We start from the raw sequence: 27,853 nt of genomic DNA, 5'->3' as shown, positions 1-27,853 counted from the left end.
AGAGATAAGGCGGACCATTCAGACACTGGGAGGGATCTTCCCCAGGGCGTTGTGTTAGTCTCATGTCTGGGCAGGTTGGTTCTGTAACGCTTTGTTTTTGCGCACTTCCTTTACCTTATGTCTGCCTTGCAATAATGCTTTGCTAAGCAGCCTTTGCCGTCTGTAACTCCAGATGGTTGCAACCAGCTAGGTTGATCTTGTTCCATCCCTTGGCTGACTTTGGTTAAGAAACAGATGGCATGTCCCCTCTTTTCCTATCTTTACCTCCATGGCAAAGTCAATTGTTCTATTCTGCTCCACACAGAAATCACAGATCAAAACACACCTGCCAGCTTTGTTGCATTCAGCATAATGCAGTTCAACAAAGTTCTGGGTGTTTTTCCTTGCTGTAAGACTAACTTGGAAAAAAAGCAATTCAGTCTCAGTCTCCATGCTGATGAATCTCTATGTGGTTTTATGTCCCAGTTGGTCTTAGCAGGTTCTCAGAAACCCACTGTAATACAGGCTAGGAAGCTTGTAGATAGGGGGATACTTTCCTTCCATTTTTCCTGTTGTTCAGCTATTTATATCTTGGTACTCATGTGTCAGCAGGTGTGTAAAGAGCTGGGTTGTGCCAATGCCAGAAGAGACGCATCTTGTGGGGTACATTACACTTGCAGTATTTTTCAGGTTGTCCATTATATCCTACTTTTTTCCCCTGGTCTGTATGCTCTAGTCAAATGGTCCAAGCTTATTCTGAGCAGGCACCAATTGCTATCCTAACAGATGGACAAGTGTGCTGGAAAACAAGAAGCTGTGTACTGTATGCGCATGGAGGGAACACCGTGCTGCTTCAGATCATTCACATAACTGTGATTGAAGCATGCCTGAGGTTAGAACAAGGTGCCATTGATAAACAGTGACCTCAATTTTAACTTCCCAGAGTCAGAAGCATATGAAACAGCTTATACCATCATCCATCCTTGTAACTCGTGTACTCTCTTCATGTATATCATGCACTTTCAACTCCCCACCCAAGATTGATCCTAACCCCTCCAAGTAAGATTGTGGCAACATCCGTTCAGATGAAAGTGAATTCTTCCCTGCTGATTTCATTGAAAGTCATGCCAGTTGTAACTCAGGTTTTGATTTGTTGCTACATTGTAGAAGTACCCTCAGAATTGTCATTGAGTATCTCTGGCCCAGGTGTGATTTTCTCTCGCTGTAAACAGTAAGCCTTTTATTACTATGAAGCTACGAACTCTAATTCAAGGTAAAAAATAAATAAATTGTGTTTTAATTAGAAGACTACAGAATCTGTTGTTTTTTTTTCCCTAAGCTAAGGTTAGCTACCACTATTATTTCTGTAATTTTTTGTGGTTTTATGCTGTTTTTTAGACATCAGCTTATCTTCAGTAAATTAGGGACATTTTGGCAAAAGTTGAGCCTAGTGCAAACATGACCTGAGCCATCTGTCCTGCCCTTAGTTTAGAAGTGAATTTCTCTGGCAAGAGCGAAAGCAAATTTTGTATTGACAAATAAGCAGGAACTGTTCTGTGGATCCTGGGCCATGAATTGTAAACTGTCTGAAGGGTTAATGCTTTTCTTAATAGTTTTATTTCAGTGATTGACAAAAGTGCTAAAATGAATTTATAGTTTCCTACTTAGGGGTGAGTGATTCATATTAATATATCCTATGAATTCCAAGTAATATTTTGCCTGCTTTTCCATTAGTTTTCTGTCCTGTTAGTGGTGAAACATTATTCATGTGCCACATCTGCTGCTAAAATACAGTACTCAGTTGCCATTTGGCCACAGGCACGTAAGTCAAAAGCAGAGTTGTTTTTTTTCCAGGACAAAAGTAAAACAGAAAAAAAGAAAGATCAGAACAGTGAATGCAAATATTGATCACACTGTCGAATGAAGCAAGGTTCTGCTGACGAGCAATTATATCTGTATCTGTCCATGGATCATTTGCTAAATGCCCCACTTTGCTATCTCAAATATGTAGCTAATTGATTAGAAGCATTTATTTAAATTATCTTGTCTTTTTTTCTTCTTCCTAGTTTGTTGTGACGATGTTTTGGAGCATCTATATCTATGACAGGGAACTGGTTTACCCAAAGCTGCTTGATAATTTCATACCAGCATGGCTAAATCATGGAATGGTGAGTAAATTGATGCAAACATTTACTTGCGTAAATAAAACATGTCATGGATTTCCCTGTGCATCATTCTGTAGACACATAGCACTAGTTTTCTCAGAAGTGATGAACAAATGTTGCTTGCAAGCAAGAATAACATTTCCTTCGTTGAGTCATATTTAAGCCCCCATTCACTTGAAATAGTGTGGAGATTTGAACTCGTGCCTCCTAAATCCCAGACTAGTTTTAGGGACGAGCTGTTTACTATCATGGGGTATCTTTCCCAGAGCAGTGTCATCCTTGCCATGTGAAAGCTTAATCAAAAACACTCTCACAGAAAATGAAAGTTCTGATAAAGGTGAAATCTTGCTGTGAAATAAAAGAAATGCTTCATTTGTTATGCAATATTTTTTTGTAAAAACACTTATGAAATCTCATTGTGTTTTTGGTCTTGAGTGCTTTTAAAATAATACAAATAATTATTCATTTCTCAAGTACACTGAACTTGTATAATAGAACCTGTATCACTGTATCACCTGTATCAATGCAAAAGTGTAGTGGCTTTAAAATGACTACTTCTATACTTAAGGAAGCAGTTTCTTAAGAAGAAATCTGACTTCTTCATCCCTCCCTGGTACTTCAAGTAGGATATCCTTTCTTTCAGACAAATACTTTAAAGTAAGGGAATGATAAGACCACATTTTTCCAAGATGTGCTTCATGCAGTGTATATATTTGGAGCTGAAAGGGATAATGTTTGCTTCTCAATTTGCGTTTGTGCAAAGTATTTCTGTATTACTTTGTTTTCCCTGTCAAGGCATGACAAGTCACTTGGCACTGTTGTTCATCAGCAACTGAAAACAGATCTCATCCTTCAGCGGATCCATAGTAGATCAAGTTTTGTCCTCCACTGTTGAGTTTGATAAAGTGCTTTTTTGTTGAGTGTGGTCAGTGATGTTGATGTTTTATTCCCTAAATTGTGTGTTAAAGGAATAGTATGAGAGTTACTACATCAACTTCTGTTAAATAATGTACGGTTTTATAATGTTTTGAAAAGAACACTGTGTTATTGTGTGCATGTGAAGCAGAGCAAAGAGTCTGGTGACACTTACTGTGTTCATTGAGACTGTCCTCTCTTGAATTTCAAGGTCACAAACTGAACACATGCCAAACTGTACATAATGTTGATATTTTTTTCAACATCACATCAGTGCCAACTCTGATGACATTTCTTCCAGGTGACATTCCACATACTGAAAGTGCCTAACCTGTAACATTTTTCATATAAGTGCATTGAGAAGCAGTTGACAACAAGCAGTACTATGTATTCAGAAGTCTCTTCTGTGCTGTGCCATATCTAAAAGGCAATTCAAATTCCGGTTGCTTTGTTAGAAATATATACTTGCTGAAGTATTTGAAGAGGGCTTTTGTTTGAAAGTTTTGGACATAGTAAATCGTACTGAAATAAATGGCATGCAGGCATCTTAGACATTTATATGTTCAGCTTGGAATATTATAGGAGGCTTGTTTGAAAGTCTTTTGTAAAGGAATTGTTTGCTGTGTCAGTCTCCATTTATCCAAGTGTTCCTTTAGCCCAGTCACAGGGAAGGCTTATGGCTGTTGGGCTTTTCACCACCTTTCAGTCTAATTCTTTTTGATATTTTACCCATCATTTCATCTTCACCAGCTTTCATAATAATTAATTCTGATGCATTACCCATCATAAGATGACAGAGTTTGAGGGATAGGGAGGGAAGGTCTGGAGAGAAATCTTTTCTTCTTTAACTACCTTAGGAATGCTAATACCTTGTTTATTAGTTAAAACCTTCATGTGGTAGATTTTAGAGAATGTGATAGAGGACCAGTTGCCAAAAGGGTAGAACCTCTATCAATGCAGCTTTAGAAAAGTCAAAGTCCATGGTTATATTTTTTGTACTCTCATCTTTTCTTGCACATTTTGACAGCAGTTGTGCATGCTTGGTGCTCATTTTTCGAAACACAATAGTGGGTGTGCTGGAACCTAACCTTGTACAACAAAACTTACAGAAGAGATTCATTATCCTTGGCAGAATTAAATCTGTCAGGAAGAGTTGAGACCTTTTGTTACTACCTCATAGTACAATGCATAATTTCTGTGAACTTACCCTGCAGCATCTGCTGTAAGCACTGTCCAGGTTTTCTGCAGTATTTTCCCTAAGCAGGTAACTGCTAAGCCAAGAAAGAAACAACAGTGTGGAAAAGTTCAACAAAATTTGCGAGAAGGATCTTCCACAGTAAGAAGATTTTCTATTTGATCTGATAAGTCTTATTTTCAAAGTTTGATGACGATATAACAGGTTGCTCAACTGTTAAAACAGAGACCTGCAAAATATACAAGGGAGAGAGGAAAGGTGTAAAATCTGTGGCTAAAAAGATAGCCATCGTGTTCTCATTATTTGGGCATATATTAAAATACTGTAAAGCACTCATGCTTCAAAAAAACTTTTTAAGGTGACTATCTTGAGTATTGTATGAAGAAACTGAAGGGCTGACCTGATCCATCGACCCCAGAAGAAGTGGTCTGTGCAGCACTATCTGCTGCTCTGTTAGTAATTAGTCATCAGTAATTAGTTCTCTTCACTCTTTTTCTTTTCCCACCTTTGCATCCCTTATCCAGCATTACAACGTTGTCTGTAATTTTAAAAAGTACAACATGATTTTCTCAAATTCATAGTTATGCTAATGCTTATATCACTCACGGAAATATTTTGTTCAACATTTAAAATATTGCTAATTTAAAAACATTTATTATCTGGAAATGGGAAACATGAGGAAAATGAACCTGAGAGCTATGCAGTTCTATTACCAATTCATAGAAACAGAGAAGGGCTCATCAGCATAGACAAAGGTAACATCATAGACTGGTTACCATACTATAAAATTGCCTGTAGTGTCAAGAGCTGTATTTCTAATTTATACATTCATATATATTGTATATTTAAAAGTATAATTTCTGTCCTCAAAAAAAAAAAATCTGTGTAGTCAGTAGCTTTTTGTGGTACCAGATGGTACTTCATACATACATCTTTGTATACTTGTGAAAGACGTGACTAATGGAGTCATACTGGGCCATAAAACTCATATATTTCATCATCTCAGTCAGTTGATTCATTCATAACCAATGGTATCTCTACAACTTGAGAAATTACCAGAGGGGTTGGTGGCAGAGCTGCTGTTAATTTTAGCAGAGTGGGGATTTGTCTGTGTTTATTATGTGAAGGGCCACATCTGTTAGCTGATGCTAAGTTTCTATCAGTAGAACTAACTACTTCTCTAAGCACAGCTATATGTCTAAGGCTAAGTCTGATTCTGAAGTTTTGACTTTACTTTCTGTTTTTATTAATTATTGTACAGAATTCATCTTTGCTGCCTACTGTTGTAGTTGTCAAATTACTGAACTTCTCCATTAAAGATGTTCATGTTCATGAGACTGTCCTGCTCTTTGGATCCACATCAGTCCCTCATTCCATAGACGTATTTTCCATGAGAAATCCTTTTTCTGATGGCTGTCAATGTGATCTGTGTCATTATAATTAAAGGCCAACCTTCAGTGTTGGAAATTGGTGTTTTCATAGTAACAAGATTCTTATCAGTTTGTTTTACCATTTCGTATTGAAACTGGATAGGAAGGTGAATAGAAAGCATCTGTTTGCAAAAGTTGCATTCTCTTTGATATTAATACAGACTACCAAAACTAATGGTTGTCCCTGTCCTAATTGGTGCCCACATGAACAGGTCTGTAGTCTGAATTAATCTAAGTTTGAGCGCTGCTGGTTTTCAGCAAGGTTACACAGCAGGTCTGCATGCTGCATTTGTCCAAATTAGCGTACTTCAGCAAAGAGTCCTTTGTTTTTCATAGGCACTGTCCCGAATTCCTTTTGAAGACATGAATCATCTTTTGCTTGTGGCAAGGAAAGTAAAATACAAGGATAGAGCTTAATGGCTTTGGAGGTCAGAAACAAAGAATTGTCTTCATATTAAAGCTCTAGAGCAGAGAGGCTGGAAAAGGGGAATACAGCCTGTCTTTGTAGGTCTGGAAAATTGATTATTGAATTGGTTATGTGCTGTTACAGTCAATACAGACTCCTCCTGTTAGGTAATCTGCTTTGTTGTTGTGTTTTTTTTTGTTTGCTTTTTGGAAATGCATTCAAGAGAATGCACAAAAAAACTGGGACACGAGTTGTGGAGAGGAAGCAGCCTGTCCAGTTGACACATCCCCGCTTCATTCACAAGTTCTCTCTTTATCTCACTGGCTGCTGAGCTGAAAATCTTAGCCCACTGGAGAGTGGTACAGAGTTTCTCCTGCCACATAACCAACTGATGCTCTTCCTGGCAGCCTTGTCTTAGATCTGGTATTATACTTCTTGAGGATGCATTCTTAATACACCAGCATCCCCTGTGTGGGCTGTTTTTACACAATATACTTCACCTTGGCAGTGTCTCACACTCATATTTAGAAATTTACCCTTTTCCTACATTTGCTTCTAAATCCACTTTAAGACTCAGAAGTATATTCCAACTAAAGTGTTGTTCTTTATGTATCTATAATACTTTCATAGGTTAGGTGTGAATAAGAACTTTAGTGTTCCAGAAAGTAGTTTCCTCTTGAAAGAGAACTTGCAAAGTTTTCTGATAAAAACCATGGAAATTTGTAATTTGATTGTAACTTAATTTTCACCGGAATACTCAATTCTAGATGGCTGTGATTTAAACATCTGTCTAAGGAAAAGAACAGTAGTTGATGCTGGTCACTTGGGAACCCAGTGTACTTATAAAAAGAGTGAAAGTAATATTGTTGGATCCATCCACTTTTTGCATGTTCGTGCTGTGGTTATATTGCTTTGTCTGGTATCTCTCTTCATTATCTGCCAGGTCCACCACTGGAGCATGAATACAGTTGTACCAATTATTCTCTCAGTTTGGGAAGAAAAACAGCAGTAGCTTATAAGATTTTTTGTATTTTCTGTTACTTATGTAACAGGCTTGAAAATTGATTATAGGTCAGCATTTGTGATCGCTAACACCTGGAAATTGAGAGAGACTTCTAGATTAGGAAGACAATTACATGAGTGTCATCTTAGGACCAATAGGAAAAGCCTTTCATCTTATTCAGTAATGGCACAGTGTTTTTGTGGAGTGGGAAGCTGTCCCTAATAACACTGTGCAGCTTCCAGAGAAGGCTCTGCTGTACAGTAAGTCGAAGAGAGTGTTCTAACCAAAGACAGGTGCTGAATGTTTCTGATTATTTGTTGTTTCTAGTAATCTACAGAAGGCAAACAGAGCCTCCTCCACATTCAGAAGCACCCAGCACGTGGTAATGAGCAACCTTGCATAAAATGTCTTTGAGTTAAACATGCACCTTATTCCAGATACGAGTATTACAAATGAAGGACCTGGGAGCCAAATTTTGTTTTTTTGAGATTTACCTCCTTCTATTGTTAAGGTGATGTAATTCAGCCTGCTAGCGCAGCTGAGAGCCTGTTGTATGCACCAAAACAAGGCTAAATGTGGCTGTCAAAGTAGTGGCGAAGGAGAGAGAGTGAAAATAGAGGAAAGATGGTTGGATGGGAGTAAAAGACAGATGATGCTGGTAAAATTGGTCCCTGAAAATAGCAACAGGGGTGCGCTTGCTTTTGTTGCTGTTGGGCATATGTCTATAGGGTAGACAAAGTACTATTTGCATGGTGACATGCCAGGAGCTTCAAATCCTTTAAAATATTTAGGGATAAAGTGATGTACAACCTGCTAGTATAAGGCTTGCATTCATCTAAATTGTACCTATGTGCTATTTGTAGAATGGTGGAGGTGTTTCTCTGTCTGTGTCTATATTTTTATCTGACAATGTAGAACATTATCTCTTCTGTCCGTCTGACCCCAAAAACTTCAGCTCTGCTACTGAAAGCAGCCCTATTCAGAGTGTGCCTTATTTTTCATTATCAGCAGTAAAGTGTGAGTTGCATTGCGTGCTAGCACAGCCAAATGAGCTGCTCACTGAGGGTTACCGGCGTATTGGAAGGTCACATATTTGAGGCATCAGTGATAAATACCACCTGTATTTCAAAACTTCCTGCTTAAACAGACAAAACCATGGGTAACTCCGAAATTAATACAAATGATAATAGTAATATTAATGAAAACATAAAACTGGATTTTCAGATGAGTCTGCTCATACAAGTGTTTGCTGATTACTATGGGCACAAAACAAATGAAAGGCCTCAACAGGATGTTCAAAGGGAGTCATAGACTTTCTGTCTTTTCTGGCTGTGGAAAACACACTGAGTAGTGTTTTCCTAGAACCAGGGTTTGGCCCTGGAGGACTGTGTTTGTTGAACCAGCATCAGTGTGGGACAGAAACTCATTCACTTCATTCCCATAATATTGCCAATATTAGGAATGCTGGTTTTGTTTTAACATTCAGCTCACTCTAATCATTGCTAGAGCCATGCACCATTTTTTTGCAGCGCTTAAGATGTTTTTTCTGATGTTGCTACACTGTATCTTAGATGTGTGATTGACAGCTCATAAAAGCAAAATAATGTTCAACTTTTACATTGGTGCAAAAAAATGTCAATAATTGATAAACATTTTGATAACAGTCTCTGTGCCCTTCTCTCAGTTAAAATCAGGTGCTTGTTTCATAACATAATAGGCTTACATGTTTTTTTTTCCCCTGTGCTTTTTTTCCTAGAGAACATCAGCAAATAATAAGATAAAACTGTAAGCAGTATAGGGTTAAGATTAATAATAAGTATATTCAAATAGCATATCTTATGGAGAAAAGAGAACGTTTCACTGAAAAAATATATATATATGTTGGGGGGGGATTGCTCATGTTGAAAGCTTAGTATACCAGCTGCCTGCTATAGGTTGTGTGTTCTAAAGCTGCCCATAAGCACGTCAACTTAGATTTGATCACTACAAAAAAACTTGGTCTTTTTAGCATGCCGTACAAACATGGGAAAGGATTGCAAATATCATTTCAAAGATAAAATATCTTAATATACATTTATTTTCTATCTTTATACATTTAAGAGGACTGTACTTTGCCTTATGATTACAGTAAAATGCAGTGTTTTGTATCTTTGGACATGCTTGTTAACATTCATTAGCACTTACTCAGATAAGAATTAATATGTTGATATGATAGAAGTGTTTTTGTACTATGTTGTACCCTCTTTTCTGAACTGTGCTGTTAGTATTCACACATGTGGCAAATGTGACTTAATCAGACCACAAATATTTTGCAGCATTCCATGGTATCTCATTTATTTGTTTAATTCGCCGCTATAGCAACTGGATTCCATCCTTTTAGATTCTTTTTTTCACAGACCTATGATCTACTTGGTTGAAGCTTGGCAGACAGCATTTCCTTCAATTGAAGACATATGCACTAACTCAGAGACCAGATTTTTACCTATTTATCATTGTTGGAAAGTGGGTTATTTCACATGGACACAATACCAGAAGAATCAGCAGACCTGGTGAAAGGAGTCTGAGCCCAATAGCTTATATGCTTTTTCCAGCCTTTGAAGTTGGTGAAATAAAAGATGTTACTTCTCCCTCCATTCCGAGACACCACTCGCACTGTAGGAATGCTAACGTGAGGAAATAGGTTTTTGTAAGAAATTACTTTTTAAAAGTAATGTTTCTTTGTTAATTGTTTTTGCTGTTTTTTGTTTTTTTGTTTTTTTGTTTGTTTTAACGTGTATTTGTATTTGGAGAGAGATAGCTTTTCTGCAGAAAGAATTTCATATTCAGATGATTAATATGTTGAAGCAGTGCCACAGCAGTAATGTTTTATGCATGTCGATCTGCAGAAATCAAGGATTTTGGCATGACCTTGGGAATTCCTTTTTCTTGTGGTGGGCCGTGAGCATTGGATATAACCTGAAGTCTGCCCTGCTGTGCAGACCCATCTCCATATTTTTACTTTCCTGCATAGATACAGGCAAGTAAACTAAGTCAACTCTGCATTTTTAGTAATTCTCCAAATGCAAGAGATTCATATTCTGGAGGTAGCATGAGGGGTGTTTTTGACAGATGTGTAAGCCACTGTCTTTAGTGACACAAGTCTATACTTATCTGTTTTATCTTTGGGTATTTACTTAAGTCACAAAAGCCCAAGTCTGGTGTCCCACCCAGCCCCACCAGAATGGCCTTTCATAGGTGTCATTTCTCAGGGAGACCATAAGGATTAGGAAGGTGACTCTTCCTCCTCCTGACACCATAATTCACTCAGCAGAAAAACTTCAAGGTGTGGAGAAGGAGCGCTGCCTGTGGAGGTGCTTCAGTGGCAAAAGGCCGATCAGCAGCCAACCTGTCCTCTTTCATCCTTATTACGATATTAACTGGTATCCTTTAACTCTTCAGAATTTTCTTGCTCTTCAAAACAGTTAACATTGCACATTTGAAGTGCTGTTTAAACTCCACTTGTAAATTTCGGTTTTATTCTTAGCTCACTGAATAATCTCATAGAAAATAGGCAGCGTTTGATCAAAAGCAGTGTTGATGTGTCTTAGGTAGATAAAGTCTGCATTTTTGGGGGCTCCATAATGATAGTTAGCAACCAGTGCTGGCTGTGTGGGCATTTATAACACTGCGCTGATTGCGGTCACAAAGTGTCCTGAGGAGGGCAATTGCTGTGCCAGCCCGTAATTTCAGTGCCTGCTCTTCACTTTGCTGGAGGCCTGCAGGTATTTCCATTTTGCATAATTCAGCATCCAGTCATTCAATTGCAGTGGAGAGTCGACTGGCCTTTGTACAGGTTACTTTGGGATTCATGGGTGAGAATGAAGTTCCTGAAGTTTACACAGCTAAGAGCTGGAAGCTGGTGTTGTAGAAGAGAAGTGACCTCCGCTTCAAATAGCAACATTACCTAAGGTTTCATACCTTAGTTTGTGCTCAGTTCAGTACCTCAGTTTGTGCTACTGGCATCTCATAAAATACTGTAGGCTGACATGGTGTGTGGTATAGAAAGTTCAAATATGCCTGGAAAGGAAATTCTTCCTTATCAAAAATGGCTCTAGTATTCAAATCACATCCTTAAGTTTGTTTCCCACAGGAAGAAATTTTATTTGCATCCTGGGGTTTTTAGCTTTTCATTCTGTTATTTTGAGCTTTATCGGCTTTCTATAAACCCTATATGCAGAGTTCCAATCTGCTGAGTCACTACCGTGCACATTTTTGTGGCTTCTTTTGCAGATACAGTAATGTATTTGTAATGTAGATAAATGTTATGAGCTATTTTGGGGAGAGATGAAATATGTATGTTGGTCTACTGAACTTTGTACTTTAAGGCACTTTTTAAAATGAAGAAGTGGGAAGGAGCAATTTCATTTTCTAAAAGGAAACATCTATTTAAAATGTGTTTTAACTAATACACAGACTTACTAATGTTCCGTTAACAAACAAATATGCATTGGCTGCAAGCTGTTAAAAAATACATATGGCTGCAAATCATTTTAAAAGGTGAATATATGCATTCTTAGGTCAGAGACTAAGATGGATGGCATTTTGATCTTTGCTCCTGAGACAGAGGAATGAAAGATGAAAAATAAGAGTGAATTAGAAGGAGAAAGAAATGCATGTTTCAGAAGCTAAGAGGAAAAGTGATTATTTTAAAGTTGTTAGGTGGACAAAGACAGAAAGTGAGCAAAATAGAGGAAACCGAATATTAAAATAAAGAGGTAATGATAATATTCAGTAGTCAGCTGGAGAGAGACATAGAACATGGAGGTGATAACTGTGTATTGTACACCACTGAGAAAAAGCTTGAGAGAGAAGTTTTACCTGGCATATATTGCAAATGTGATCCATCATTTATTCTAAACCACTGTGTAGAAATTTGGCTTTGTGTGGTTTCCTGTGACCGCTGTGCAGGATCATTGTTCGCAGAGCAATTTTCTTTGTTCCATTTTCTTGTGTACACAGGGCTCTGTACCCTCACTGCATCTCCCATCCCCAGATCCTGGCTCTCCCAGCTGCTTGCCCTGCACTCTCCTGCCGTGCACCCCACAATGGTGTTCTCCATACCACCAGTTTACTAACATAGCAGGGTGTTAGTCTAGTAGGTTGCTATTAGTGTAATAGAAACAACTGTACCACTTTTAGGAACGTCACAATTATCTTTAAGATGAGCATTGCTAATAGAAATAAGAGGTGATTTTTTTCTCAAATTTCTTGCAGTCTAAACAAACGAGATGGGTAAAGACTGGGAGAAATGAGCTGTGTTCTAGAGAAGCTAAAATTTGTTGTTTTCCTGAGGTAATAGAATTTTGCTAGAGATGGAACGGCAACAGAAGTCTAAATTTACTTCATTACCTGCTGCTTTTATTAAGGACTGGCACCTTCTCTCCAAACAAGGCAGGGAAGGCACATTTATACTGAGTGAATGAGCACTTTCTTGGGCTTTAAGCTCTATTGAAAAGAAGTGACTTGCTCTTTGACCAGAGGGATGTTCTCTGAGTCTCACTTCACTTAGTTACAGTAGGAGTTTCATTATTTGCTGTTTGTTTGTATCATGGGAAGCATAGGTTCATCTCATAAACTGTTTTGGAGTTTATGTTTGTTTTTTTTTTAGTATAGCAACCGCTGCCAACTTGTTCCAGATAATTTACTTGGGCATACCTTTTTATCAGGTGATGAATCCCTTAGTTTTCTATTCCTTCTCTGATGACTGTTGATTTGAGAAGAAATGCTCCGATATGTAAACAGGAGAATAATTTAAGAAGGATGAATTTGGAAATTCAAAACAATGTCAAAGGCGAAAAGGCCCTCCTCATCTGCCCTGTTGTTTGGACTTGAGTTTTCTCTTGCTCTCCAGAGGGATGTTACTATTAGTAAAAATAAAGAAAATTGAAGAGTTTGGCTTTTAAAGTACTTTAAGATCTTCTAAAAGCCTCTTACTGGACCCATGGCTTTTTCAAAAGCCTTTGTGTAATTGTGGGTACATGGCAGGGGAATCAGAAATAAAAATATCCTTAAGACAAAAATGGTAGTAGCTTGTACAAGAGAGTATCACTGACAGTATAACATAACTAGTGGCTATGAAGAGATGGATTTTGATTATTTTGAACGAGAAGGAGTGTTTACTAGACAAAAATTGCCCTATATGTGCAGTGACATGAGGTAGAGGCTTGTATCCACTTTGGGAAGTACCTTTCTTCAGGCAAGAATTCAGTGTTTACTAGCCCTGTTTCCATTTGAACTCTACAGCTTAACTGGCAATAATACAAATATTCACAGCTGTATAAAAAATGTTATTTAGTTCACAACAGTAGCCATGGTTACCTACATATTTTCATTGCCTTATTCATGTGCAATTCTTTTTTTTTTTTTCTTTTTTTTTTTTCTGGAAATACCATTAGCATGTAATATAATACTCTACAGCCTCTTGGTAAGTTTTATAGCATTAAGAAGAACATTTTGCAATGAACCTGAAAGCAAATTATATCAAATTGGTTTGTACCTGGGAAATCCCACCTATATACTGTCAGGCAAAGAAAGGTGAGTCTGAACACGCAAATGACATCGTGACTATCATTCTAAAATATAAATAGAAATATGTAAATTTTTTGCATTCAAAAAGTTTTTGGAGGTATTTTTACCAGAGAGAAAGCATTTAAGCAGAACTAGTGCCTGCTCAGTCCCCTAACAGATGACATAGACAAGGCCGTTACTGTCAGTACAAGTTAGAGCAGCAAATGATTCTCATTTACTCTTGAAGGAAATGGGAGCCCAGCAACCCTGCACTGTCAGAAGGGCAGAAAAGTGGTAGGGCTTCATGCCTCTCTCTTCTTCTTCCTTTTGTCTTTGTCACTGTGCATGCAGTGGAGATGTGATGCATGTGATAATTTAGCATTTTCACTATATTTATAGAAACCAACCCCTTTAGCGTTTCTGCAGCAGAACTGCCAACCAACCATATTCTAACCTTTGCTAAGAAAAGAAAATACTTAATCTTTCAGATATCTCTGATCACTTTGCAAACAAATGGATTAAGGCTTACAAGAGTATGGCAGACGGTTTACTTAGGCTTTTTTTTTTGTATATATTGAGAAGGTGTGACATCCATCCTGAAGGAATACATCACATATATCAGCTTAGAATAACAGCTAAAGGAATTAAGTATATCTACTTCTTTAATCTTGCTAATTTGTCTAAACTCTTTTGTATAAAGTTCTTTATTGCTGTCGTAAAGAAAACTTAGTGGATTAAGTATATAAACTGTGTTTAAAGGTCTCTTTCCATGGCATTTTCATATAAACAATGAAATTTGGGAATATTATAGGTTATTGCATAGAGATTGAACCAAAGAAAATGTAATGTAGTTGTCTAAAATGATGTTGAAAAATTACTAGTGTAACCTTGTGAAACCTTGTTGAAAATATGATAGAGTTTTAATATACTATCCAGACCTGTTTTCAGTGTGTCTCCCAAGGCAAGAGGGAAGATGGCATTAAGATGGAAATTTCTGCAGAGAAGCCGGCTGTTACCACAGTCTGGCTTCTGTTACTGCCGTAGTGCCGCCAGCTTGGGGTTATTTATAGGATTAGCCTATATCTATCCATGCACGTACACCTACTGCTCCCTCAGAAGGGGTGGTGTTTCTGAAGAAGTTAGTCCACAATTTCCATCTCTCTTACCCTTTCAGAGGTCACTATCATCAGCTGTCCTCGTTACCAGTCAGTAGGAATTTGGCAGGCACCCCCTTCCTGCCTCAGCTTTGTTTCAGTGGGCTTCCATTGGCCTGTGGGCTGCAAGGCTCTCTTACACAGTTTTCAAAGTGTTCAGAGGTAATTTCTTACACTGCAGGGCTTTCTCCATTATCTTAGGGCTTTCTGATTTTTTCCCTCCTTCTCCTAAGTGGGAATGATATACAAGACTTTAAAAATTACATTCTCTTCCATTATCTCAAAGCAATTGGTTAAAAACAAACAAACAAAAAACTATTGCTTTTTCAGCGATCACAGGAAAACTTGCTTTTCTCCTGGCTACAACAAAGATTTTTGGTGCTGTGCATGATTTGTCGTAGAAATAAAAGCCATTCTGTTTCATTTTCCTGAGTATCTGGTGATGAATGCGGAGCAATAAACCCCTTCCCCAGAAGCCAGTGCTTGCTTGAGGCGGGAGCTGTTGTTTAGGCTTGCTGCACCACGTTACAGCTTGTGCGTTCTGCAGCCTATATACACCCATTTATAAATTTGATACGAGCCAGCCGAGCACAGCTTTTCTGTGTCCTTCACTACATCACCTTTCTCCATGACATAAATCCCAAAATGAGGTATCCCTCCCAGCACTGTCACAGTGGGAGCGCGTTTCCTGCCATGGCAGCAGCAGCTGCAGAATGCCTCAAGCTACAGCCCAGGGCCTATTAGGTCTTCTGAACCTGAGCTTTCTGGTGCAGACGTGGCCTTACACATAGCAAGTGCCTTTGATTCACAGGCAACTGGATCTGTAATTAAGAAGTAAGTAAATAAAAATACAGAATAACTGGTACAACGGCCTCAAAAACTAAACTGAGAAAGCAAGCATGCAGTTGCAAAATGTGCATATGCATATATGTATCTTTTTTGCTCATACAGTAGTTCACTCCTTGAAGTTTTGAAGCAATGTGCTCAGTGTCTGCTACTGTTATTCTTCCCATGGCAGCAAATTATGACTTTGCAAAAACCAGGAGTTGCTGCAAGCTGTTGGTAACCACAGGGCAGTCACAGCCTCACACAATGGAGTTTGAGTTTTAGCTGGAACTTCCGCTGCTCATATATACTCAAGCTTGCCTAAACAGAAGAGATGTCAAACTTAAATTATTTTCAGCTTTTGACCTCTTCCATTCTGAACTTCCAATCAGTAAAACATGAGGTTCCCTTATTATTTATTTCATAAGACAGGTCAAGGTGAAATGTCAGTGTGAAGAGGAAGGGAAAATAAAGTCCCTCATGCAGCATTATTTTAGTTTCCAGTGTCCAGTTAATAAAAATAAATCAGTTTTACTAGAATTTGTTGGAGTGTTTTTGCTGCTAAAACTCAGACCACATGGGAAATAGTTAACAGTCTCCAGATGTGAAAAGAAAAGGACCATCAGCAGCACAGAGAAATGATATTTTCTCAGTGAGCAGTACTACTGCAGCTAAAGTGTGAAGAAGAAAGCAGCTACTGTGAGAGCACGTGAGAGTCAAACATTTTCCTCTCTCTATGTTCATAGCAAGGCATCTACCAAACCTATAGAACCATAGCACTGTAAAATCATTAAGGTTGGAAAAGACCACCATCTCATCCAACCATCCACCCATCTCCACCATGCCCTCAGTGCTACCTCCACATGTTTCTTGAACACCGTCAGGGATGGTGACTCCACCACCTCCCTGGGCAGCCTGTTCAGACAGTGCTGCACGCCTCTCTGTGTGCACGTGGCACTGCCTGATGCACCACCAGTGCTTCCGCTTCCTACCAGCTGTGCAGGAAAGGAGCTGGTGAGCTTCTGTTTACTACACAGAGAACCGAGCCAGGATGTCCAACAAAGCCCTCAAGCATGGGATCGATGCTGACCTCTTGTTCCTTCTTGGGGAAATGCCACCTGGAATGGTACTTACATTAGCTGTGTGCTGGTTCAGGCCTCAAGGGGCCGAAACAAACTTACAATCTTCCTTTTTTTTTGATCAAGCCTGTCCAGAATTAGATCTTGGATGGTATTTGGCACTGTCTCAATTTTCTTTATCAAAGTCTGTCCGCAGAGACTGTGCAAGGAAATCAGATGCTGGGACAAGGAGTGGGTTGGAATCCTTCCTCTCGCCAGATACTCTGTGACTAAGGACATTTCTTTCATCATAATCTTTTCCACCTTGCTGATTGAGAAACTGGATAATGGTGATACACAGATCCTTTCTCAGAAAATTTTATGGACCTGTTGACTCGCTAAGAGCATCTGTGTGACTAAATGAGACACCCTGCTTTTAAAAGGTTGTTGTGTAGTTGTATTGGTCTCTACGCGGGTTCGAGGCAAATGAATGGGCATAAAAATATGCCTGAGGTGCAGCACAGAAAAATGTGCTTAGAACATATTATTATGGACATGTTGTCAGGGAGTATTCCTGTTGCATGATGTTCTGAAAACATCTCTGTTTGCCTCAAGGGAATGCCCGACTGCCCTGCTTATGATCCATGGGAAAAAAATACCCTCGTGGTAAAGGCAAATGGAGAGTTTCCAGTGTCTGTTATCCATCCTGTTTTTGTTCCTAGCACAGCAACAGAAGTGGTGTTTTCTCTAGGATCATACTGGTACACAACAAAGACAGAGGAAGGAGAGTTTTCTACTTTTAAGATCCTACAGTTGTAGAAAAACTTCACATTTTGAGATTATCAACCTAGATATTTCTGCCTTGTGATTAACATGTATTTTTAAACTATTTACTACATGTTACAGTTTTTGTGCCATAGCTGAAACACTGCTTGACTCCTTTCACCCCCATTGCCTCTTTCCCAGACGCCCTGCTCATTCAGCTGGGTATTATTCTTTCAAGGAACTGTCCACCCACATAACAAGACAGGATGCTTTCAGGAGCTATCCTGTGGAGTAAGTCGTATGTGCTTGCAGTGCTCGTGGACCAGTCTTTCTTATTGAGTATTTCTTTACATAGTCTCAGTGTGAAATATGCGGATCAACCCTGAGCAACCTGTGATGGTGCCAGTATTTTTGGGCTCTTTACCAGGTGTCAGTGGTTTGGAAGGTAAGCCTGCAAGGATTAACATATGAATGGCCAGGATTTGAAAGAGCAGAGACTGAGAAATATGCAAGTTTTGAAACTTTGCTTTGGTTGTTTAATTCTTAAGGTCTCTGTTTTAAGCTTCTCTTCACATCGTGAAGGATTGGAAAACCTTTTTTATTGAATAAAACTTGAGATTAACAGCTAATAATGTAAATTGAAGACCTGATGCCTTAAGAAAAAAAATCAGATGTCATGAAATACTTGACAGTGCTGTGAGTGTAGGGTGTCACCTACTTCACTACCACTGAAAGAAAGGCTTAACTTTCAGTGCTGTGTGCTAAGCGTCAGTGACTTTTTTTCAGCTTCATCTTTCACATTTATTAGAACATCAGTACTTCTGATTGAATCGTGGCTACAACAGATTGAATAGAGTTGCTGCTTATTAGTGTTTGGAAGAGCTGCATTATTTCGTTAAATCTGCAGCCAAATGATTTAAAATTTACATGATGGAGAGTCTCTCATCCCTGGAAGAGACCATGTCTCACAGTAAGAGCAGTCTCCTACAAAGGAGTTTTGCTTAAAAGATTAGCTTTTATTTATTGTTTTCTACATTTGTCTTTCAATTTTTTAATATAGTTCCATGTACAGTAAACTACTGGTACTTCTTACAAATCTTAAGATAGTTTTAAAATAACTACAAGTGTTTAATCCATTGTCCCATATTTCTTCCCAGTGCTTATCATTTAGGGCTAGATGGTCCAAATGGGACTAAATGTCTGATTTTCACTGTATTTTGTAGTTTACTTGAATTCTTCACATCATGAATTCGGTCCGATGCCCTAAGCCCTTTTGGAAAACAGTCTTTCCTCAGGACCACTTTCTGTCTTCTTTTCTCAAGCCATGCTGTTCTAGTTCGTGCAGAGCTTTGTGCTGAGAAATGGAGATTTTCAATGGGTTCCTCACTCCATTTTTATTAGCAGTAGACCAGGTGATATAGACTATGTGCACCTTGTTTGGCCCTCTTTGACCATCTGACACACATTCTTATCACCTCATTCATTATTTTACTCAGATGCTGAGCACAGGACAAATGTGACAGCATCACTTCTTTTGCAGTCAGAATTGCTTTGGTTTGGTTCATGCTGAGACAAAAAGATCACAGAGCAAGTGCTAAGTTTGATGGAGGGGGAATGCAGGTTGTCCTTTTGGAGCAGCTAAGCTCCAGCCATAACCAATGAGCATGTTTGGAGCCCCTATTCTTCCTCCAGAAAAAAAATGAAACCTATGTGTATATTTACTTCAGAGTAGCACAAGAAGCAAGGAGTCTTTGTGCCTATCTACGTTATTCTCACTGGTTGTCTATAGGCACCACGTAGGAGAGCACATGTACCACTAAAAGGGCTCAGTTCTGCAGTGGCATAGCCAGGTTAGCCCATGCTGGAACCCAGGGGACAAGCTGGTCTCAGCCAGGCCCTGCTGGTAGTGGCAGAGCTATCACAGTCCATGCAGCTGGTACAGCGAGTGCCACTGCAGAGTTCGCCACACCATGTTCCAGGATGTGGCACAGACATGCCTTTTGTCTCTTTATCTGGGAAAATATGAGGGCGGGTGCTTTTCTGGGTTGGGGAAGGTGTGTCTGTGCAACTTCACTCTGTGCTCAGAGCTGGACGGGCATCAGGGAGCTCCAAGCCAGGAACAATTTGATGAGGTTGGATTGTGCATCGTGCTAACCACAGCTACACAGCTCCAGATTCCTCATTGGCTTGGATACATCCAAATTCAGAAACAGAGTTCTCACCTACTGACTAAATACCACTCAGACAAACCCAGACATTCATGGCATTTAAGGCCAGAAAAGAGTATTAGATCATTTTGTCTGACCTTCTGTTTAACACAGGCCGTAGCATTTCACTTGCACCTGTAGTGAGCCCAGTAATTTTTGTTTCACTGAAGTTTATCTTCCAGAAAGGCATTTGGTCATGAACTGATGAGATAAACCATCTTCTGTTTTCCTTAGCAGCTTGCTCCTGTCATTACTCATTGTCACTGCTAATTCTTTTCCAAATTTCTGACTGGTCTGTCTTCAGCTTGTGCTTTCAACTGCTGCGCTGAAGAGCCCCTTTATTTTTTGTTTTGTATCGCTGTTTTCCATGCAGGAAGAGGTCCTGTGAGTACCTTCTTTTGGATAAGCTGATCAGGCTAAGACCCATAGGAGTTGTACAGGAGATCGCAGTCTCACACTGACACTGTTAGGTCTGTTTCCCTGCTCCAGCACCATTACTTACCAATGAGCACCTGAGCTGTGAGCAGTTATGGATCCAGCATCCCCTTGCAGTTCACTGTGATAATCCCTAGCACATGGGTACGCACACAACATGAAGCAATCACCATCTGCCTTTCATGGAGTGTGGTGCTGCTTTTTTTTAGCCTGACAGGGAAAATATGTTGTATACAATAAGTAATTTGCACATAGTTGACCTAGCTGACTAGGTGTAACACTTCAACTACTCCTGGTGCTATTAGAGACAGATGTGAACTTGTTAATGCTGCTGAAATTAAAGCTGTGGCTCCCTGGCCTTGGATTCATTTTAAATCTTTCCCAATCCCTTATTATTCTTGCACTGAAAAAACATTTTCCCCAACAAGGGCAGCAGATTTTACAGCTGTTTACCTTCCTGGGAGTTTGCACTAATTACTTCTCTTTTTCCTCTGTGGCCCAAATATGCCAGAAGGCATAGAAATCTTTCTCTTGCTCTTTTTATTTATTTATTTATTTTAATGTAATGATTGAGCTTAGCAATGATACACTGTTATACCATAAATACAGCACAGATGCCCTAGCACCTGGCTTTTCAGCATTTCCCATTTGACAGATCCAAAACCATGGCTACTACATGGACATACAGTAACCTGCACAGCCATTATCTGCCTCTTGTTAATATATCTGTAGATTGTATTTACCCTATCTTTAATGAAAACAAAACAAAACAAAAATGTTCTGATTTTTTAAAATTTACTTATTTTGTAGCAGTATGTTTTATTTTTATATGTATTTCAAACATTTTCAATCTGGATGTCACAAAATAATTCATTCAAAACTGAACTGCATTTTGCTGTTGTATTCTGTGGCTGAACTTGTATTTCTCCTACATGGCTGGTTGGAAATGAGGAGTAACCACATTATGAAAACCATGGCCCAGCCGGAAAGTTCAGTGCACAGCAGAATCACAGACTGACTGAGGTCAGAAGGGGTCTCCGGAGGTCACCTTGTCCCACCCCTGTTCAAGCAGAGCTGCCTGGAGCTGGTAAAACAGTCTGAAATCTGAAATGTTGCTGGAACAGAAGCTGTGCTAGGATGTTAACTTACCTACTCGTGGGCTTTTTAGGAGCTGGTATGAGAGTCCAGCTCTATAGATGGGTTGGGAAGTAGGGGAGCCTTCCACCTGCATGATGGCCAGTAAGTAAAATTGATCATACTCAGTGATACAAACATATTTTAAAAGAATATGTGAAATGAAATATGAAAAGATTCTGTGAATAACTTTCTTCTTCTTCATGAAATTCTGTACACTGTGCACCATGGGAAGTCAGATAGCAATCAGTGTGGCTTTCCCAGCCTGAAGTCAGTTGATCCATGAGTTATTGTGGCCTAGAAAGGGCTGTGCCCAGTACACTGTTCTGGGGTTACGCACTCAGAGCTTGCATGTGTTGCACCTGGCAGAGCTCTGTGTTCTCTGATTCCTCTTACTCCTCTGGGAGATGCAGCCAGATTTGGATTGCAGTGGTGCCATTGTGTTTGGATGATGGGGTGGTGGGTGGCTGGCTGAGGGCATTCATTAACCTAATTAATTTCCTCACTTGCTCTGCATTAACCTTTGAATCCATTACCACTGTGTGTGATTTTTTTCCTGCATGTTACAGACCAGTCCTCCCTGCAGGCTTTGCCTGTCAGGTTGTTTTAACAACTAACAGTACATCTTTGCCCTGAAGAGAGTTGCTGAGCAGGTGAAGTATAAACAAAAACAAGTAACTAAAACTACTTCTAGTCAGTCTTTTTTTTGTTTCTTTGTTTGTTTTAAAAAAGGCCCGTACACTGAGCATAACACAGCCCCGAGTGCTGTGGTGGTTGCTGGCTGCCTCCCAGGCCCTGACAGGGGCAGCCCAGCAAGTGGAGTTTTGTTCCTGCTCACCACAGAGACCAGCATCAGGCCTAGTTTATTTCATATCTCTCATTTGTTAGAAAGAAGGCTGCTTCTGTCTTGCACCCCTTCCAAATATGCCTTTCTATGAGGTCTGCAAATCCCAGCAGATCCTGGGATTACATTTTCCAGGATTCCTTCTCGATGAGATCGGGTGGACCCATGCTGTCCTGCTCTGTCTCTGAACCCAGGCACCCGCAGCCAGGCCTCTGCCTTGGCCACATCACATCACCCCACACCACTTCTTCCCTGCTCCTTCCCATGGGTCAGCTATGGCTGGTACAACCTCTGGGGAGGGGTGGTCTGGCATCTGATACATCCCTGTCATGTCTCAGAACACCAATGTACATTTGCACAGTTTGGGATGAGGAAGACTGACTCTCTGCTTCCCTCTAGAAGGATTTCTAGAAGATCAGAAATGCTGAATGTTTCTGTCTTCTTTCTGGCATGTAGTCAGGGAGAAGAGCACTGGAATATGCTGAGTTTTCATATTTTGTTGTGTTTTGTGTTTTTTTTTTTCCTTAATTTGAAAAGTTCCTGCTAACTTAAAGTCCCACCAGAAGCACCAAAATGAAAAAGTTATCTGCATGCCTTTGACTATGTTGCTTTTGAATTGCAGTATGAACTGCAGCATAATGGTTGTTCCTTATTTCTGTACATACATTCATAGTTTTTGTTTTTATTTTAAGGTGAAAGTTCCTGGTCTGACCTTATAAAATACAGAACCCTTCAGAAAACATGAATCAGTGCCTATACTTTCCAAAATCTCTGTCACACATAAACATCTGTGTACTCATAACCATCCAGATTATGTTCTGTTTGTGAAGAATTTGCATCTGACAGAACATTACTTAATTCATCTGAAAGAGAAAATTAAATATAGTATATGGTATCACATGAACTACTGCATGTCTTCTTTAATAGAACTTGGTGATTCCTGGAAATATAACTGGCAAATATAAAATGTTTTTATACTTGAGAACATGAGCTTCTGGCAGACAAGAACATTGGCTATTTGGGCCTCAGCTTTTATATAGCATGAGTCAAGCGAAACTTGGCATTAGTTGCAATGTTTAGTCTTTCAGCGTTTTTTTATAAGCCTCCCTTTCTCTCGGTGAGATTAGATCAGCTAGTGAGATGATGTTCTGATCAGCATGGACTTGTGCTTGTTATTGCAGTAGTCTGTGGAAGTTAATATTAGAAATGATAATAAATTATACTTACAAAGGAAAAATTTGGTTAAGAATTTGACAAATTCTCTTCTGTAGACATTACAATTCTCAAAATTAAGGCTAGAGAGTAGCCATGGATGTAAATTATTTTTAGTTCATCCCACAATTCGGTTAAGTTTGGTTTCTCATCCCTCTCAAATACAATCTTCCAACAAAATCAATGGTGTATCTAGATGAAAATGAAAGATGTTTCCAAAGCTTGAATCACAACAGTCTTGTCCTTCCAGATTACTAACAAAAGGGAGTCTTGACTAGGTCTTTGGATGGAAGGTTGGATGACAGTATGAAAAAGATAACTATAAATTGAGTGTGAAGATGTTGGGGTTGTGTGCAGTGTTCTGTGTGGAGCCTCTAAAAGGTTCAGTACTTGTGTACAGAGGAGCAACGAAGGCAGTAGGCTGTCCTGAGGACCTCCTGCATCTTTTCTGCACCATAGGCTGGAAAGACTTTTGCAGTAGTTTACATTGCTGAAATTATAGTGATTTACATGGGCTACCCACTGGGATGAGTGTGTTGTGTAGTTCCAGTTGTGCTGTTAGATTAAACTCTACTGTTGTATATATCACTCATGAAGATAACCATCCAGCTGTCATTACAGACTTTCTGCTGGAGGAATGTTTTCTCCAGTTGTTTCCAGCTTTTAACCACTTCATTCTTTTTCGCGTTATATGAAAGCACAAAAACAGAAGAACATTTCTATATTGTCTCACTTTTGGTGACGTTAAGATTACTTTATTAGTTCTCTTAGATTATTCTTGAAATAAAGTTACAGTAAGTTTTTTTTTCCTCAGGGAGATCAGACATCATACAAAATGCTAGATAATACATGGAATAAGGAAAAGCCTAGAAAACGTACACAAGTCTAGTTCTTGCCTCTGAAAAATTAATTAGTTGGTTTTATGTCTTTATCCTTCCAATGCTGTGCCTATATTCTGCCAATCGTACAAAACATGTTCCTATTCAGTTTTGTTATTTGATGTTGTTACTTTTTGGACAAACAATGCAATCTTACCCCTTTGCCATCCACACAAGTTTGGTCGTTTCTTTCACTGCAGCAGGGAATTATCCAAGGTTTTGCTTTTTAAGAAGCACATTAACAGATTTTAAAATACATAAAAGTAAACTTTTCTAAGGGAAGCTTATTTTTTTTTTTTTTTTCAAATTCTGTTGAATTGCTGTTTGATATTTGCCTGCCTTATTAAGTTCTGTCATCATAATATGTCATCTTGCACTCTCAAGATGCAGTGTGAATTTCTCTATGGCAGTAAACAAAAACTGAAGAAACTTGCTTCAGTCACTGGGCCTGAAGAATCAAGTACTGCTATCTGAATTGACAGATAGCCCAGAAATGGTGCATGTCTTACAAGCACGTACCTTATATATGCACATGCAGGGAAAAAAAATGGATGATTGCAGGATGTTTTCAGAAACATGGTGGAACTGAGAGACAGGCAGCAACCAGATATATGTAGTGAGTGTACATGCTCTGAAGATTCTTCAAGGCCAGATACCAAAAAGAGCAGTTCAGAGGACTGTGTCTGTATAGGTAATCCTCTGCTGGCCTATACCTCATCTCTTGATTCTGTTATGTGCTATCTCCTTACTTAGTTGCTGACTCTCTCTCAACATTCACTTAACCTCAGTCAGGTTTTATGGTTGATAAGTTAGTGGAACACACCTTATTGAGACAGACTACTAAAGAAAGCAATCTCTTTTACTTTTTGTTGAAGCAGTGACTTTTATTTGAAGTGTACATGCTTTTTAAGAATAGTACTTTCTTGGTTTTATATGCAAATAAATGCATGTAAGCATGCTATTCTGGCATAAATTGTGAATATCTATTCAGCATCTTTTGTTGTTAAAAATCTTTTCTCAAAACTGAGAACAGTGTGCGTCACAAACCAGCCCTTCTCCTCTAGGCTTTTCCCAGAAGTTTTACATTCCTCTAGCAATTTTTTTTTAGCAGCACATGTAAATCAATAAGCAGAACATTTGCAAACCTGGCACAGGGCTCTGAGGTGCTGCTCTATCTCGCAGTTTGCATCCTGGCCATGCTGCAGTGCTGTGGCTGCAGGCGGGTGCTGCTGTGTGAGTTGCTGTAAGATGACAGGACAACACTCGCTCCTTGCCTTTGGCCTCCTTAGCTGGTTGTGTCACTTCTGCTTCAGCCCTGATGAATCAGAAAAGATTGATTTGTGGATGGAAGGAAGAGGAACATGACTGGGGGGAAAAAGGCACATGAAGCCCCAGGCGGGGAGGGAGGAGAAGGATGAAGGGAAGGCTGTGATGAGCCATGGAGGAGCACTCAGAGCTTGGAGTACGGCATGAATGACACAGCAGATGGAGAGGGGAAGGAGGATGGTGGTAGGTAGGACCCAGAAGCTCCTGAAATCGGATGGGACAGGAGGGTAGCACACTTCTGGGGCAAACTGATACTTAATGAAGTGGTCTGGACAAAAAACGCAAGACTGTGCTTTTGTTTGCCTAAAGTGATGTCTTCATGGCTGAAGGCAAGAAGGTGAGTTTAAGAACATGATTTAGAAACAGTGCTGGAAATGTTTTTTGGAGTGCAAATTTTAAGTTTTGATCATTATTCTTCCAAATTGAAATCTATAGATTTTAGCAACTTATGCCTCAGTGTGTTGCAAGTCAGCGAGACATTTTGGATGTTGTTGCCAATAGAAAACTATAGCTGCAACAAAAATTAAATCCTTCTGGCCTTCTGCTAGTTTTTCTGTATCCTCTTCACTCAAGGATTGGTTTTCTCTAAGCGTGCCATGAGTGAAAGTGGGATGGTGATTAGAGCAATTACCCAGGTTCAATTGTAAGTGCTTTCTAGAAAATGTCTTGAATGAGAAAGTGGTACTCTATCCATGGCTAGAAAAAGCCTATCAATATTTCCCATCTAAAGTCTGTACGCCCAAATTACATTAAAAAAAATGTAAAAGGAGAAATACAGAGGAAGGAAAGAGGGAAGAAAAGTAAGGAGTGGAAAAGTGGGAGGGAAAGGGAATAAAGGAGAAAAAGAGGGATGAAGGAAAGGTAGGAAGTAAGGAAGAATGGATAGATGGATGGAGGGAAGGAAGGAAGGGAAACTGCTTACCATTTATCTGTTGCATAGCTTTGGTAATGACAGAAGTTTCTTCAGGTATATTTTCCACTGAGGATAGAAACATCATTTTTTCTGTTTATCTTTCCTCGTGCTCTTGGTTTTCTTGCTGATCCTTTCCATCCTTTGTGTTCTTACCAATGATTTGAGATTATTTAATTTTTACCTCATAATTGCAAAGTGGAACAACACCAGTATAACAGTAGAAGAAAGATAAGAGCACTGACACATTGTCCTCAAGATACCAAATATTTTAGTTCAGCTACTCGCAAAACTAAACAAGGAGGGACTCTCACACTGGAAAGAAAAGTGATTTTTTATTTTATTCCCTCAGTGGTCCACACAGCAGCACCAAGCATATGGATCTATCTCTGGCTTTTTTTTTTCCACAGCTTATTACTGTGGAGATTTTACATTAGACATAACATAAAAGTACAAACAAGCAGTTACCATGACTCCGTTATAGATTTCTGTTGAGTTGCGTAGTTGTGCTCACTTTTCATTCTCTTTATTTAGTACTTTATAAGCTGAATGTTTTTCAAGCTTAAGCAGCGGAATTCAGTTTTAGTGATCATCACTTCTAGTAATTGCCTGGCTGCAGCAGAGATCAAATAATTAGGTTCCTGAAATGAGTCTTTGTTTAGTCTTCATTTGTGCCTTCTCTATAGCTTCTCTTTGGCGACAGGAAGCAAGGCAGTCTTTATTTGCATTTTCTTTGCTCATTCCTCCCAAACTGTGAGTGTAGATATGCTTGTGATTTGTGCAGTTTGCTTTCAAAACATTACATTAATACTGACCCTTGCAGTATTTTTGCCTTGTTCCAGTGAGGTTTCTGTCCTCGGTGCAGCTCATGTCTTGTTCTTGGTCGGAGAAGATGCTGCGCCATGCACCCGCCGGGAAATGAACTTCCTTGTTTGTCACCCAGCTCTTTCTGCTAGTGTAATGATTTTTTTTTTCCCAACTGTGCAGAAAAACATTTTCACTGCTCTGAAAAGGGTTCATTCAGCCTTTCTGTAATAGTTCAAGTGGTTGGTTTTCTGCTGGCTTCTGAAGTACATTACAAATCACAATCTGGAAAAAGTTCTAACGCACTTCTAAGTCTTGCTGCTGAATTTGGATATGTCGACAGGTCTTACTCTGTAGCTCATCCTTAACAACTGACAAAATATTTACTCGGCACAGCACAGAAAAGGCAAACTTTCTCCAAAATATTATACAGAGTTGGAGTCAGAACACAGACAGTGAGGCAAAAAATTGGACCTGCCCTCCAAGCCATTAGTTGAATCATTTTCCAGAATGTCATGAGAAAGCGCTTCATCAAATTGCTGAGCTGCTTAACTGCTTCGTAAGAAACGGGAGTGGAGAGGACAGCCAGGTGCCTGGTCATGAGGACAACATAATGCACATATGAAGTCTGAAGCATGTATTTGCACAGGCAGTTTTGGTAG

At 39.3% G+C, this 27,853-nt stretch overlaps 1 protein-coding gene across 1 annotated transcript in view; it reads left to right on the top strand.

The window, feature by feature from the left end:
* The window catches only part of AIG1 (androgen induced 1), a 114,010-nt gene that overhangs the window by 40,953 nt on the left and 45,204 nt on the right, over positions 1–27,853 (top strand). Inside the window, exon 3 of the mRNA XM_015858349.2 lies at positions 2,046–2,147. Within this exon, the coding sequence (XP_015713835.1) occupies positions 2,046–2,147 (102 nt within the window). The remainder of the gene's footprint in view (positions 1–2,045; positions 2,148–27,853) is intronic.

This window comes from Coturnix japonica, chromosome 3 (genome assembly GCF_001577835.2).
Source record: "Coturnix japonica isolate 7356 chromosome 3, Coturnix japonica 2.1, whole genome shotgun sequence".
Classification (NCBI taxonomy): domain Eukaryota; kingdom Metazoa; phylum Chordata; class Aves; order Galliformes; family Phasianidae; genus Coturnix; species Coturnix japonica.
The sequence above is the reverse complement of the archived record's forward strand: the minus strand, read 5'-3'. Positions and strand labels throughout refer to the sequence as shown.